The 16,378-nt window shown below is 45.1% G+C and overlaps 1 protein-coding gene across 1 annotated transcript; it reads right to left on the bottom strand.

Annotated features, from left to right (window-relative positions):
- Window positions 1-13,218: 13,218 nt before the first annotated feature.
- LOC120933777 (E3 ubiquitin/ISG15 ligase TRIM25-like) lies at window positions 13,219-14,976 on the bottom strand. Its single transcript, XM_040347170.1, has one exon. It carries the CDS (start codon window positions 14,938-14,940, stop codon window positions 13,372-13,374), a length of 1,569 nt encoding a protein of 522 aa, XP_040203104.1. The 5' UTR covers window positions 14,941-14,976; the 3' UTR covers window positions 13,219-13,371.
- Window positions 14,977-16,378: the final 1,402 nt, after the last annotated feature.

Below are 16,378 nucleotides of genomic sequence, written 5' to 3'. Positions count from 1 at the left end.
TGGCAAGGGATTCACCCCATATTGAGGACATGTGGCCTGTTATAGTGTCCTAGTTCAGGATGATGAGGTTGCATGTGTGACAGGAAGTCAGGTAAATCTGTGGGTGTTGTCACAGACGGGACATACATTTCTGCCTTGTTTAGACAATACACCAATTGTTATTAGGCGTCGGCTGCAAAAGTAGCCAGAAAAAGGTCTAAGGGCGTTGGAAAACTTCAGCTGTTCAGAATGAGGCAATTAAGGCCTCTATAAGTAATCCAGAGGATTACCACTGATTGGCTGCATCGTGAGGCTTTGTGAGTAAGGAGAGCAGTGTACTGAAAGTCTTCTGAGGAGGTGAGGAGAGGATTTGAATTTCTGTGTGATAAAACTCAAAAGACTATTGTTTTTCTGCTGTATGACCAGCAGTGTCTGCCCAGCACTAGGCTGTGCCAGACCCCATAGATAGGTTCCTGTGTGGTGAAGGTAGACGCCCCAAGTGGCCAGGGTTTATTTTATGTTTGATTTTGTTTATGCTGTTTGGATGCTTGCACTTGTTTCCAGCAAGATGGAAGAATAAACCAAAACCTTTGTTTTCAACCGTCTTCGACTGCCTGTCTGTATAAATTCAGTGTGTGGTGAACCCATCCAGGGGGTCACACACCCCGCTACCGAGCGAACCCCTTACACATGTTTGTTCCCCCCCCCCCCCCTACTGGACAGCCTTGGAGCTCGGTCAGGTATAGATTTTTAGGGGGACCACGTGCATTTTGTTGTTTTTCGCATTGAGAATCCTACTTATAATCCATATCAGACTCAAAGGGTCTGCTATGTATTTTGAGGGGGACTCTATGAATTTTGTTTTTCATTCTTGATGTTGGATGTGATACAGCAAACAAGGCATTTACAGAGGAAAAGAAGATACTGGGGTAGATTCAGGTAGGGGAGCGCACTGCTACGGCGGCGCAGCGTACCGTTTTTACGCTACGCCTCCGTAAATTACTGGAGCTACGCTTCATTCACGAAAGCATTTGCTCCGTAATTTGCGGCGGCGTTCCGTAAAAGGGGCCGGCGTAAGCGCGCGTAATTTAAATGATCCCGTAGGGGGCGTGGATCATTTAAATTAGGCGCGTTCCCGCACCGAACGTACTGCGAATGCTCCGCCGACGTGCATTGCGGTAAATGACGTCGCAAGGAAGTCATTTGCTTCGACGTGAACGTAAATGGCTCCCAGCGCCATTCACGATTCACTTACGCAAACGATGTAAATTTCGAAAATCGCGACGCGGGAACGACGTGTATACTTACCATTGGCTGCGCCCCCTAATAGCAAGAGCAGCCTTTACGACGAAAGCGACGAACGCAAACGACGTAAAACACGACCGCCGGGGCGCGCGTACGTTTGTGAATCGGCGTGAGTATGCAATTTGCATACTCTACGCTGACCACTACGGGAACGCCACCTAGCGGCCAGCGTCAGAATGCAGCCTAAGATACGACGGCATAAGAGCCTTATGCCAGTGGTATCTTAGGCTACAGTCGGCGTATCGAGCTTTCTGAATACAGAAAGTCGATACGCCGGCGCTACTTAGCAATTACGCTGCGTATCTATGGATACGCAGGCGTAATTGCTTCCTGAATCTACCCCACAGTTTCAATTGTCTGCAAATTAAATTTCAATGACTAGCTACTGAACTGGTTCCTGCCCGGCCAATGTATATAAATGGGCAGCTGGGCGTTCTCTAGTTTCAGTAGAACATACCTGTCCATCCTCCCAGAACTGCGCCTTGTGCACGCCTCCCGGGGCACGCAGCGGTGCGATCTGTAAGCGGCTGTGCCCACTGGACATGAAGAAAGAAAAAATCCTGGACTGCCGCACCCCATCAAAGGCGTCTTCATTGTATAAAATCAATATAATTCAAAAAAACGCAGTTAAATGAAAGTGAACAGCAGGAGAACAAAATGGCTAACGCGTTCCACATCGTGAGATGCTCATGTTGATGGGGACAAGGGCCTCTTCCTGACAACCTTGGGCTGTGGTTGTGGGGGTCTGTGGGTGGGGGGGGCTTATTGGAATCTGGAAGCCTCTTTTAACAAGGAGGCCCCCAGATCCCGGCCCCCGCCTATGTGAAAGAGTATGGGGTACATTGTACCTAGGGTTGCCACTTTTTCTTCAAGCCAAACCCGAACACTTTAGTGGTGCACAGCACATTTTTTGTTTTAGTATACACAATAGGATTGTAACAGATCCGGGACACCTTTGGGCACGGCACACATAGTGCCCCCTCACCCTCCTGTCAAGCCCTGTTTTGAGCCACATTCCAGTCTGAAAAATATGTGTCCGGGTTTCAGGTGGACTGAGACCCGGACACATGAACCCCAAAACCTGGGTGAATCCAGGACAGGTGGAAGCAGGGCCGCCATCAGAAATTATGGGGCCCCTTACACAGCTTCAGTCATGGGCCCCCTGGAGCAGAGAACCGGGGGGGGGGGGGGGGGTCTGCCGTCTGAAGTTAAAATTGAGAAGCGGGGGGGGGGGGGGGGGGGGGCCTTTACAAATTATTAATAAAAATTAAAAATGAAAAAAAAAATAATAAAAAATATATATATATAAAATAAATAAATAAACATTTATAAAAAAAAAGGGGAGGGGGGGTTGCCATCCAGGGCCCTGGGGACCTCTGGGCCCTTTAATAATAAAAAAAAACATTTATAAAAAAAAAAAGGGGGGTTTGCCACATGGAGACCTCATGAGCCCTTTAATATATATATATATAAGGAATAAAAAGAAAAAAAAAAAGAAATAAAATAGTATTAAAAAAAAAAGAATTTATAAAAAAGGGGGGTTGCCATCCGGGGCCCTGGGGACCTCTGGGTCCTTTAATAATAATAATAATAAAAAAAAAAAATATATATATATATATATATATATATATATATATATATATATATATATATATATATATATATATATATATATATATATATATAATATAAAATATATAAAAATGTATTTATTTTTTTATAAAAAAAGGGGTGTTTTCATCCTGGGCCCCTGGGGACCCCCGTACCCCTAAGAAAAAAAAATTGGCCCTTAATAAAAAAAATATATATTAGAAAAAATATATATTTTTTATAAAAAATAAATAAAAAAAAGGGGGGTTGCCATCCGGACCCCTGAGGGCCTTCGGACCTCTAAAAAAAAATGTCCCTTTAATAAAAAATAAAATAAAAATATATTAAAAAAATATATATTTTTTTTATAAAAAATAAATAAAAAAAGGGGAGTTGTCATCTGGGGCCCTGGGGACCTCCGGACCCCTAACAAAAAAAAAAAAATTTTTTTTAAAGGGGTTGTGAAGGTTCATATTTTTTCATCTTAAAGCATCCTATGCATTAAAGCGGAGCTCCACACAAAAATAGAGCTTTCCCCTTTTCGGAACCCTCCCCCCCTCCGGTGTCACATTCGGCACATTTCAGGAGGGGTATTTGCACCTACTTCCGGGAACAACTCGTGCAGCAGACACGCCCCTACCCGCATCCCCCCCCACAGTCTCCTGGGAAATACACCGCTCCCAGGAGAGAGCGGGGACCCGTCACGGCGCGGCACGCTACTCGCACATGAGCAGTAGGGAACCAGGCAGTAAAGCCGCAACGCTTCACTTCCCGATTCCCTAACCGAGGATGGCGGCGGGTGCAGCCGAGGGACGAGCGATTGACGACAACGCGGGCGCGCTGGACAGGTAAGTGTCCATTTTTTAAAAGTCAGCAGCTGCAGTATTTGTAGCTGCTGGCTTTTAAAAAAAAAAATTCTGCTTTAAGGTGAAAAAACATCTGACGATTACCGGCCCCCCCCGTTTTAGTCAGATGGAAGTCCGATCGTGTGTACGAGGCTTTAGAGTGTATCCACATGTGACTCCCAATAGGTGTGATGGCGATTTCTACCTACCCCACTTATACGCCTAATGATACATAAAATAAGCGATTAAAGCCCTTTGTCTATATAAGAATCAACCAATGAGGTTGCAGCTATTACGCATAGAATTAAAAACGAACGATAACGGTGCGAAAAGAATAACAATCACATTTATTTATACAGAAAAGAAACATTAGAATAATCGGAGATTACCGAATATAACGTAGTGATGTTACAAATACAGTGTTGCCAGTGGACAAAGATAATTAATACAAAAAGGATACATTGTTACAAGGGACATATAAATGCTATCAGTGTATCAAGGCAAATCCTAGGACAGAAAAAGTTAGAAAGAAAAGAAAAGAGAAATAAAATAATACAGAAACGTTACATAGACAGATCTTATGCTTGTCGAGACCATGAGGGCCTCTTGAGCCCCCTTAGGGAAAGGGAGCCTTGACTGATGGGGGCATGGCCAGGTGCAGGACAAGGTGGTGCCCATTAGACATGTGCAATTTGTTTAGTTCCGAATCCTTTTTTTAACAAATTTTGACAAATTCGTTAATTCCGAAATTTCGGAATTTTCGGGATTAACCAAATTTTCGGATTTCCCAAATTCTGAATTTCCGAATTTTCGAAGTTCCCAATTTATGAGTTTTCGGAAATCCGAAAATTTGGAAATTCAAAATTTAGAAAATTCGGAAATTATAAATTTAGAAAATGTGGAATTTCAAAATTTAGAAAATTCTGAAACTCAAAATTTCGAAATGTCTAAAATTAAAAAATTCGGAAATTCGTAATTATGGAAATATGAAATGACGAAAAATTGGAATTTCAGAATATAAAAATTTCGGAAATTTGAAAATTCTAAAAGAGGTGCTTCATAATTTTGAAAAGTCTGAATTCCAAATTTTCAAAATTCAGAATACGAAATTTCGAAAAACAGAGATTAGAAAATCAGAAATTCGAAAATTCTAAATTCCAAAATTAGAAAATTCGAAAATTGAGAAATTTAAAAATCGGAAATTAGAAAATTCGGAAAATTCCAAAATTGGGAAATTTGAATAACAGAAACTCGAACATTCTGGAATTAAAAAATCGTTATTCTTTAATTTGCGGCCGTGTGGTCGCGCGCGCCAATGTCCGCCGGTGTTCCGCGATCGGGTCACAGAGCTGAAGAAAGGGGAGATGTCAGTGTAAACACAACATCTCCACCATTCTGCCTAGTGACATGTCACTGATCGAATGTTCCCTGTCATTGGGAACAGTGATCAGTGATGCGTCATGGCAAGCCACGCCCCTAAACAGTTAGAATCACTCCCTAGGACACACTTAACCCCTTCAGCGCCCCCTTCAGGTTAACCCCTTCACTGCCAGTGTCATTTTTACAGTAATCAATGCATTTTTATAGCACTGATCGCTGTAAAAATGACAATGGTCCCAAAATGGTGTCAAAAGTATCCGATGTGTCCGCCATAATGTCGCAGTCACAATAAAAATCGCTGATCGCCGCCATTACTAGTAAAAAAAAAATATTAATAAAAATGCTATAAAACTATCACCTATTTTGTAGACGCTATAACTTTTGCGCAAACCAATCACTAAACGCTTATTGCGATTTGTTTAATATGTAGAAGAATACGTATCGCCCTAAACTGAGGAAAAAATATATTTTTTTTATATATATTTTTGGGGGATATTTATTATAGCAAAAAGTAAAAACATATTGAATTTTTTTCAAAATTGTCGCTCTATTTTTGTTTATAGCGCCAAAAATAAAAACCGCAGAGGTGATCAAATACCACCAAAAGAAATCTCTATTTGTGGGGAAAAAAGGACGCCAGTTTTGTTTGGGAGCCACGTCGCACGACCGCTCAATTGTCAGTTAAATCGACGCAGTGCCGAATCGCAAAAAAGTGGCCCGGACTTTAAGCTGCATAATGGTCCGGGGCTGAAGTGGTTAATGTATGTAGGAGGGGCCGGGGGGAGCTGGACAAGGAGTTTCCAGAGCTCTCCAAGGTAAGCTGGGTTCCACAAGCCCCCCGTCCAAAGTGACTCCCGTCACACTCTGCTTAATAAACCGTTTATCTAATATCGTGTGACATACAAAATTGGAAGTAACACTATTTTATTCTCTAGGGGTGTCTGCTTTCAGAAAATATATCTTGTTTTGGGGTTTTATCTAATCTTCGAGCCTAAAATGTTATTTTATTTAAACATGCGTGCAAAAAAATGCTAAAAACGGTTCTGGAAGAGAAAGGGTTAAAGGGCACCTGTCATGAGAGAATCACGGAGGCCGCCATTGCTACTATTACTCTCCTTGTGAGAATGCTAGTTCCCTGGCTGTCATGCTGATGCTTTGCCTTCAATACTGTCTCAGCCTCTGACCCGGAACAAGTATAGAGATAAGGAAGTCTGACTTTTTTTGATTCTTATTCCCACCATGCTTGTTCCGGGTCGGAGACTTAAAGTGGTAATAAATCCCAAAACAAAAACAAATATTGTGGCGGCTGCATTCCTTTTCTGTTTTTTTTTTGTCCCTTATTTCCCCCTGGTGATCCTGCCAGTAACACACTTCCTGTCTTAGGGTGGCTCCTCTATCTATGGAGGAGCAGTGGAGACCCCCCCTTGGACAGCAGCATTGTCTGGAGAGGGGGGTGGTTGGATAGACTAGTAGAATTAGATGGACTTTACATAAGTGACTAATACATTAAAGCCGAATTCCAGATAAGCCGTTACACCAACATGTGTGTCTCCTTTTGGGATAAAGGTTTTACGTCAATGAATAAAAGCTGATCATTGTAAGCACCCCTGTCAGTAGTAAATGGTTTGTCCCAACCCTCTAACTGCCAGATTGGTCTGTTATAGGAAGTTGGGAAATAACAGCAGAACCAACAGATAAAAGAACGAAGTTACAGGAGGACTCCGAAAAACAAAGTCTGCTGTGCTCATGTCAGTAACAGACGCCATCACATCTGTCATTTATTTATTTTGTCTTTACTACCACTTTACATGTTCTTTTTTTTTTTTCCAAAATATTTTATTGGTTTTACAGGAAAATCTTATAACAAAGACAAAAGAACTAGGGTACAATGCCTAGTCCACAAAGAATTGTACATAGTCCAGTGGTGTACAGCGTTAACATACAGGTAAAGATATTTCACGGACTTGTTTGATTGTTGGGATAGTTTAGGACTATAAGACAGACCTCCAGGGAGAGGCAAAGGTAAAGATAAAGGTAAGTAAAGGCTAAAGAGAGAAGTAGAGAGAGGGAGGAGAGCAAGCAGAGATCTTTATACATTCTAGATACACCGTAGTGAGAACCATAGCTTTAACACCTTGAAGCACCATATATGAAATTGGCTCGTTAGTAAGAAATAGAGGGCAATGGGGGGAGGGGAGGAAAATGACATTATGATATCACAGTACCTCGGCTGAGGGGTGTTCACGTAGGTTGGGGAGTCGTAAAAGCAAAGGAACCTGAGGATAAGGCATTCTTTTCTGGTATAGATAGGCAATGCATGATGAAAGCTGACCACTTTAGTTCAAACTGAAGTTTGGAGTGGTTGGGGGAGGAGAGAGTATCCATATTTTCTCTGAGTAGTAAAATTTTCAGCTCTTTTATCGTGGCTAGTATAGAGGGAGGGGTTGAAGTGATCCAGTGTTGGAGAATCGTCCTGCGAGCCGTGAGCAGGGCTAGAAGTATCCATTGCCGCGTGTGTCTGGGCAGGCGGTGGTATATGGAAGAGTGTGGTTCCGTGTGGGGAGGGCAACCAAAAAGTAGGAGTGTCGGGTCCATCACGGGGCAATACTGAGTCACTCTGGATACTAGGCGAATAACCGACGTCCAGAATAACGCTATTGTTGGACAGTTCCAGAGTCTATGTAGAAGCGTTGGTTTGATAGTTAGGCACCAGGGACAGGCCGGGCCTATGTCAGGTGCTTTTGCTGCAGAAAAAGGGTAGTACGCCCTATGGATGATCTTAAATTGGGTCTCTCTCCAAGACTCGTTTTGAATGATAGACCTGGTAAGATTGTATCCATTTATAATGTCCTCCACTTCCACGGTACCTGGCAGGTCTTTGGCCCATGACGACACAGAGGTTTTTTGTAGGGGTACTGAAAGTTTACCAAGCAGTGGAGTGTATATGTCCGAAATTGAGTAGGTGTCATTTTTAATAAGGGTATCGATGAATGATGTTCGGAGGCGAACAGCTTTATTCGGGCATATTTTGTTTATAAAGGCTACATATTGCATGTATGGGAAGTAGTGGCTTTGGGGAAGGCGGAATTCCAGTGACAGCTGGGAGAATGGTTTGATAGTGCCTGAGGGATCCTGGAAAAGGGAGTGAATCTTCTCTAAACCTTTGTCTCTCCATTTAGAGAAGGGCTCGTACTGGAGACTGGGTGTAAACATAGGATTCCCATAAATCGGGAGGTGCTTAGAGAATAGTGGAGGTAGCCCCAGTTTTTTTCTGACTTCTCGCCAGGCCACTAGGGTGTCTCTGAAGAGCAGGTTGTGTTTGATTGACACTGGTAATTTCTGAAATGGGCTATGAAGTATAGCCGCTAGACTAGAAGGCCTGACCAGTGATGACTCAAGATTAAAGTTAGAGTATTTAGAGGAGCCCAGTATCCAGTCCAGCCCGACCCTCATGAGGCAGGCCAAATTATATAGCCGTATATTGGGGAGGCCCACTCCACCCTCACCCTTCGGGAGAAACATTTTGGTCAGAGCTATTCTCGGCTTGGCCCTCTTCCAGATAAATTTGGTTATGGCTTTGTTTAGTATTTGGATATCTTTATGTTTCAGCAGTAGGGGCAATGTCTGTAGGGGATATAATAGACGGGCAAAACTGACCATTTTAAATAATGCGCATCTCCCGAAGAGAGAGAGAGGAAGATCCGTCCAAGTTTCAAGTTCACCCACTAACCTATCAATCAAAGGAGGATAATTCAGAGTGTATAGAGAAGACGGTGTTTTGCCAATTCGCAAGCCTAGGTATGTTATATATGTCTTCGCTATTCTTAAAGAAGAGGGGGGGTGGACGTGGCGCTGGGGGGTAATACCTAAGGGGAGAATCTCGCTCTTTGAAAAGTTAATTTTGAGTCCCGAGCACTTACGGAAGTTCTCAAAAATATCTTGTATGGCTGGTATGTCCGTGTGGGGAGATGATGTAAATATTAGTATGTCATCTGCGAAGAGAGCAACTCTTAGTTCCTCCTGCCCTATGTGAAGACCATGCAAGCGGGGGGATAGCGAAAGGAGGCGAGATAGGGGTTCTATAGCGAGATTGAAGAGCAGAGGGGAAAGAGGGCACCCCTGTCTCGTTCCTCTGTGTAGACGGAAGGGTGGGGACTGTAAGCCTGCTGCAGTGACCGTGGCGGAGGGGGCTGAATATATGTTTTGGATGAAGGAGTAGAACGATCCCTTCAGACCCAAACGTTGCATAACCAGAGAAAGCCACTCGAAACTAACGTTATCGAATGCTTTCTCCGCGTCAAGGGTAACTATTGCCGTATCTTCAGAGGGGTGTGTCTGTGCGTATTCGAGGGCCATCAGTACTTTGCGGATGTTGGCCGCGGCGGATCTGCCTTTTGTAAATCCTGATTGGGCGTTGTGTATAAGTGATGGCATAATATCTCCCAGTCTGGTGGCTATAATCTTAGATAGTATCTTGGAGTCTATATTTAGTAGTGAGATGGGGCGAAAGGATCCTGGGTCCAGTGGGTCTTTCCCCTTCTTTGCAATAAGTTTGATATTGGCCAGATGGCCCGTAGGAAGATATGGTCCCCCTGCCCAAATGTGATTGAAAACCGTGTGGAGAGTGGGTAAAAGGTCTGGGTTTAGGAGTTTGTAAAATTCGGGTGTGTACCCATCTGGTCCAGGCGCTTTTCCATTGGAGAGACCACCCAATGCCCGTTTAATTTCTGCTAGGGATATGGGCGCATTTAGTTGTTCTAGCTGTTCGGGGTCTATCAAGGGAAGTTTGGTGGTTTTTAACAGGGTTTCGGCCAGATCCCTATTCACCGGTTCTGCGCTATATAATGTGCTATAAAAGCTTTCCAATGTCTTATTGACGTCTTTGGGTGTTGTGGATAAAGAGCCGTCGGGGTTCCTGAGCTTGTCAATGTGTGTCGGCGTATAGGGGCCCCTAGTGAGTCTGGCTAGAAGTTTGCCTGCTTTGTTCCCAAATTTGTGGAAGAGTAATTGTGTTGCTGATTGTTTTATCTTTTCCACTCTTTCCGCCCAACTATCAAATTTTTCTTTGGCTGTTACCCATTCCTTAAAATTGCTGTCTGTGCGGTTGTTATTTATGTTTTGCTGTGCCATGCGCAGTTGGTTATTAGCTGCCACGAATTGCCTTTGTGCGTTCTTTTTGTATCCCGCTGCGTATGAGATAATCCTACCTCTCAGGTAAGCTTTACCCGCTTCCCAGAATAGGTTAGGGTTGTCTATGTGTTGGACATTGTCTCATGAGTATTCCACCCAAGCCGCGGTCAGCATAGCTTTAAGACCATCGTCATGGGCTAGAAAAGCTGGGAATCTCCATTGAGGGGGAGAAGTAGTTGGCCTATGATAGTTGAGTGAAATCGCGATTGGGGAGTGATCAGAGATCACCAAATCATGTATGATCGTGTCGTGTATGCGCGGTAAGAGAGCGTGTGTGCACAAAAAGTAATCAATTCTTGCGAAAGTCTTGTGGACCGGTGAGTAAAAAGTGAAGCCCGTGTCTATGGGATGTTGCAACCTCCACGTATCAATAAGGTTCGTTGCCTGTGTCATGTGCCATAGTGGGGTGGGTCGGGAGGAATGGGTTGATCGAGATTGTAGTCTAGGTCCGGACCTGTCCTCCTGGTCATTGAGCGTTGAATTGAAATCACCCCCCACAAGATGGGGGGTGGGGTCATGTAGTTGTAGTAGTAGCGTCAGTCGTGAGAAATATTCCTGGTCAGGAGAGTTGGGGGCGTAGATGTTGGAGATCTTAATGTCTCCTGAGGGGAGTCTAAGATGTATAGTTATATACCTCCCTTCTGTGTCACTGGTGGTAGAGATTAGATCATAGACCAGGTTTTTATGGATCAAAATGAGTGTGCCTGCCTTACGGTTGATCGAAGTCGATCCCACCACTTTCCCTACCCACAGTTTTTTCATTCGAAAAAAATCCTTATCCTCTAGGTGTGTTTCCTGTAGTAAAGCTACATCTGCCTTTAAACGTTTAAGGTGCCTGAGTATTTTCATTCGCTTTGTCGGTGCTCTTAACCCCTTGACATTCCAGGAAATTACTTGTAGTTGGGTCATGGTGAGTGTGGTGTGGGGATAAAGATGTAGATATTTATAGTGTTCTTACCCTGATTCTTGGAGGTGTTTTCAGGTGTGGATGGTAATAGGAAGCTTTCGAGCTCACATTTGCATTGGTAAAACCGTCTTCTCATGGGGAAAAGAAAGGTGTCAAGAGAGACGGAAAGGAAAAAAGAAGAAAGAGAAATTAACTTCATCACAACCATACAATAAACAACTGACTTCGCTTTTTTCCGTATGTACTCTCCCCACCGGACGTACCGCTACACCGCCAGTAGGGGGGGCTAATTGTACTGGCATAGCCGTATTCATGTGAAAAACCTCGCAGACGCCTGTGTACTAGTCTCGGACTGGTTTTCCATTAATTGTGAATGCGGGTTATCTTGTGATGAGAGTACATCCCTACTGAATGCTATACAAACCTGACACTTCGGCATCAGCCGTAATTATAATACTAGCCCTGCCTTTAAACTATGAGGTGAGCAGGTTCGTCTGAACAAGTGCCCTCGGCTAAATAAACAATATTGCATAAAAACAGAGGAAAATAAAATAAAGTAAAACTGTAACAAATTAAATGATCTAATGATCGCAATGCCATAACAGACTGCAGGTAATCTGCCGGTTTTGTAGCATGACGCTTAGGGTGATAACCCCAGGATGAGCATCTGGGTGTTAGTACGCGCCGCAATGGACCTGAAGTACTGGCATTAAAATAACCCCTTAAGGAAGTGGGGACATAAAGAGAGCCAATAAAGGATCAATACAGGCGATCTGTTGGTATCCCAGAAGGAGTGGGGGAAAATCATCCGGAGCCTTGATGTTCAGATGTCTGCGTTTGCTTAAGGCGTTTTGGTGGTTCCTTACGCGGGCTTCTCTGATCTCTTGGGCCTTGTTTCACTCGATCTGCGTATGTGCTTGATGGCTCTTGTACAATGGACAGCGATTGCAGGAATGCTCTGGCCTTCTCAATCGATTGAATTATGAGCTGTTTTCCATCCGGAGCTTGTAAGCGTAGCACCGCTGGGTAGGCCAACGTGAAGCGGAGACCTCTTTTATACAAATCTGCACAGATAGGCTGAAAGTCTTTCCTTTTGCGCGATACCTCTGCCGAGTAATCAGCAAATAGTAGAATTTTGTGACCCTCAAACTCCAGCAACCTGGATTTGCGAAAGGCCTGTAGCATCTCCGTTCGGTCAGCATAGTTTAGGTACTTGGCAATAACGGGTCTGTGGCGGGCCTGGTCTTCCGATTGCGCGCCAATGCGATGCGCTCTTTCCACCACGCATCTGTGATTGAGGCCTAAAATCTGCGGCAAGGCCTCTGAACAAATGTCCATCAGGGAGCCCTGCTTGTGTGACTCAGGGAGGCCTATTATACGTAAATTATTTCTCCTGGAGCGATTCTCGAGGTCTTCCATACGTTCGTGTAGGATTTGTTGGTCCTGGGTGAATCGCTCCAGGGCCGTCTCCATGCTGTGGTGATCTTCCTCTACCGAGGACACCCGGTGTTCTATTGTGTCCAGCCTCGTGGAATGCTCTCCCAGCTCTCTCCTGAGCTGTTGTATGCCCTCCGCTACCGCCCTGTCCACCGCCGCTGTGATGGTGGGTGAGAGCAGCACAGCCACTGCCTTTGCAATCCGTTCATGGGTGCTTGCGTGGTCAGGCATAGCGGGGAGTGAGGTGTCCATACCTTCTGGTTGTGGTCCGCTGTCTAGCTGAGGGCTGAAGGAGCCAGGCTGAGGGCCTCCGTGCGTCGAGGTATTGCCGCGTGTGATCTCTGCAGCGGCCATGTTGCCCGGAGTCGAGGCTTCCACTGTCGGTTCCGTGGCGCCCGGTCCTCTGGCCGCTCGGGCTTGAGTGAGGTATCTCTCCATCCGCCGGGGTTCCCGCGGGATGTGGGGATGTACAGTTCTGTGGTCCGGGGCTATGCCGGGGCTTTGTAAGCAGAATTATCTGGCGGTGAGTGCAGAGCCTCCGGAGCTAGCGTCTCCTACATACGGCGCCGGAACCGGAAGTTACATGTTCTTACATTACACACAGCCAGGGGACTAGCATTTTCAGAAGGAGGCCCTCCTACTTCTCCCAGGAGCCACCACTTCCTCCAATCATTGGCTGATCAATGAACCAATCCCACCACCTGTCCCTGTGATGTCACCAGACTGTGGGCGGAGTTCTCACATCTCCCCCCTCCCCCCACATATCTTTATACAACCTCTCCCCCATACACCTATCCCAGCATGGAGGGGCTCAGTGAAGGTGGTGGTGAAGGTGTGGAGGTGTCGGATCGAGTCACACAGATCATAAAAGGAGATCCGCCCGGCCTCATAATCCAGATCTATCCTGAGTCTTCTGGAGACATTGGGGGGTAAGGGGGTCTTTTTTTTGTCATGTATCACAGAATACTGATTACCAGACCTGAACAATCCCCAGGACTTCTTATTATCTCCAATCCATGACTCCCATCCTCCCCTCTCTATACTGGGGTAACACATCCCGACTCTCCATCTCTCTGACCCCCCGACATCCACTTCCCAGTAATGTCTCCCTGAGGAGAAACTCTGACTGCTCATCACCTGATAATCCTGAAATCTCTCTGGTGTTTCTGGGTAATTCTGGTCTGTATATGACTCGGATACAGTTTTCCTGTCATCTGATATCTGTAGATAATTACTAGCTGTGTTTCCATCCAGTAATATGTCTGCAGCTCCCTGTATGGGGAAGTATACATTTCCCTCTGTTATTATATCAGATAAACCTGTGTGTAAGACCCCCGCTACACCCAGACCCCCTCCATCATGGAGGAGCTCCTCATGTCTCTCTCTGTCCTCATTATCTCCATCCTCAGTATCACACAAGTCACCTGTGTCTGATTCCTGTAAGACAGTCAGTGGATCCGTCATGTTACACAGCTCCTCAACGTGACGCATCTTCCTGGACAGCTCCTCCTTCTTTATTTCCAGATCCCGGATGGAGATGGAGATCCGCTCTGCCCTCCCGGAGATTTCCCTCAGGACTCTCTTCTCCAGATCTTCCAGACGTCTCCTGAGATCTCTAAACAGGACAGTGACTCTCTCGGTGTCACCAGCTGCTTCTTCTTCTACTTTCCTCCTGTGTTCCTGCAGACTCTGGACTCTTTCCTCCGTCTCCTCTCTCTTTGTCAGAAGATTCTGCAGAACATTCCTCAGTGTCTCCTTCTTCTTCTCAGAAGCATCATCCAGTGTCTCCACCTGGTGTCCCCGATGTTCTCCAGCCAAACTGCAGGACACACAGATACAGGCGTTATCTTTGGTGCAGAAATACTTCAAAACTTCCTTATGGATGGAGCATTTCCTGCTCTCCATGGACAAGGTGGGGTCACATAAGATGTGTTCTGGGGACTTTTTGTGGACTCTCAGGTGTTTATCACACAGATAGGCCTCACAGTGTAGACAGAATCTAACAGCAGGTACAGGAGAGTCCACACAGTGAGTACAGAAGACCCCAGAATCCTCTTGTTTTGGCTGAGCAGACAGGAAAGTCTCTGCTATGTTACGTAGTTTCATGTTCCTGTGCAGTGCAGGACGATCCGGAAACTTCTCTCTGCATTCAGGACAGGAATATCCTCCAGACCCCCCCTGTGTATCCAGCACACGATCAATACAGACCCGGCAGAAGTTGTGACCACATCTCAGGGTTACAGGATCGGTATAAATGTTCAGACAGACGGAACATTCCAGCTCAGCTCTCAGATCTGCAGACGCCATCGCTAACAGCAGAAGAGAAACGAAACTCAAAGTCTCTGACACCGGAGAAGAATGTGGATGGGGGAGGGGTGACATCCTCCTACACAGGGTGAGGCTGAGCTCAGATCTCTGTTTACTTACTTAGAAATCTTTCTATGTAAGATTAGGACACGCCCCACGATTGTGTACATTCACACTTATTAAAATCTATTTAACCACTTGAGGGCCAGCATGACAGACTTTTCTTCCAGCATTTGTATCCACAGACCACATCAGGGTGCAGCACCTAGATGTAGGGCACATGCACCTTTGTTTTCCAGCCTGTTATATACCCAGAGCTGAAGAGAAGAGTGTCTAACCAAGTCTTCATCATCCTCCTCCTCCTCTGTCTCCCAGGAACAGAATGGCTTGAAGTCATCAGTGTCTTCCAAAGTCCCCTGCTCTTCATCCTCATCCACAGATACGGGAGTCATTGTCTGCCAACTGGCATGGAGAAGTCAGCTGAGTTATTTCAGCACAGTGTCAGTAACTCGCTGCAAGAGGGTGTGCCGCAATTAATGTACTGCAAGGTTGAGGAAGAGAGCAATGGGAGCATTGAGGGGGTGAAATAAGGCAGGATCAACCAATTGGCACCAATGTTCCGGCAGCTGAGACCTCCTGCATTGTTGGCTCCAGTTCTGAGTAACGGGGAAGTGATAATAAGGTCTAAGCAAGTGCAGAGCAGAAAAATGTTAAGTTACTAGTTTTGTTTCGTTATTCATTTTTGGAATTTGTTTAGTTTATTTTAGTTTAATTTAAAAATTTTCAAACGAATTCCAAATTTTTGGAACAATTACAATTCGAATTGGACCAGTCTGAATTCTGTGTGAAGAATAGATGGTTGTTAAGTAGCGGGCCGGCAAGCTGGCCATGGAGTCCTTTACATCCATAACTAATCTGCTGCCAGCTGGATTCCCCACTGAGAGCAGAATATAAACAAACAATTGCCGACATTAAAAAAAATCCGTAAAAGAACGGTTTGCTTTTGATCTTGAAGTTAACCACACACAAAAAAACAGCGTGCCCCCCCAAAATCCATACATGAACCTTATCCGAGCATGCAGCCTGGCAGGCCCCTTTGAACCATACCAGGCCACATGCCCTCAACATTTATGCTTTGATGTTCATTAGGGACAAGAGTTTCTTTAAAGTCCTTTATTTAAAAAAAATCACAAGGAACGATGCCAACCAAAAAAAAAAGGTCCACACACGTTGCTTCTCTCCCGGTGTCTGATATGTCGGGTTTTCACCAATGATAAATAAATGATAATAGGTGACCCTAATCCTTTGTTTATTTACCATTGTGTACCGGAGCTGTCAGTCAGCAGATTCCTAACAACCCCCCAATGTTTGCCTGGCATGGTATAAGAGGGGGGTTGCTCACTCATCCCCCACCTTTCCTTGCCTGCTGGGCTGTGTG

The sequence above is a fragment of the Rana temporaria genome, chromosome 3 (assembly GCF_905171775.1).
Source record: "Rana temporaria chromosome 3, aRanTem1.1, whole genome shotgun sequence".
Classification (NCBI taxonomy): Eukaryota; Metazoa; Chordata; class Amphibia; order Anura; family Ranidae; genus Rana; species Rana temporaria.
This window is presented reverse-complemented; position numbering and strand designations above follow the sequence as displayed.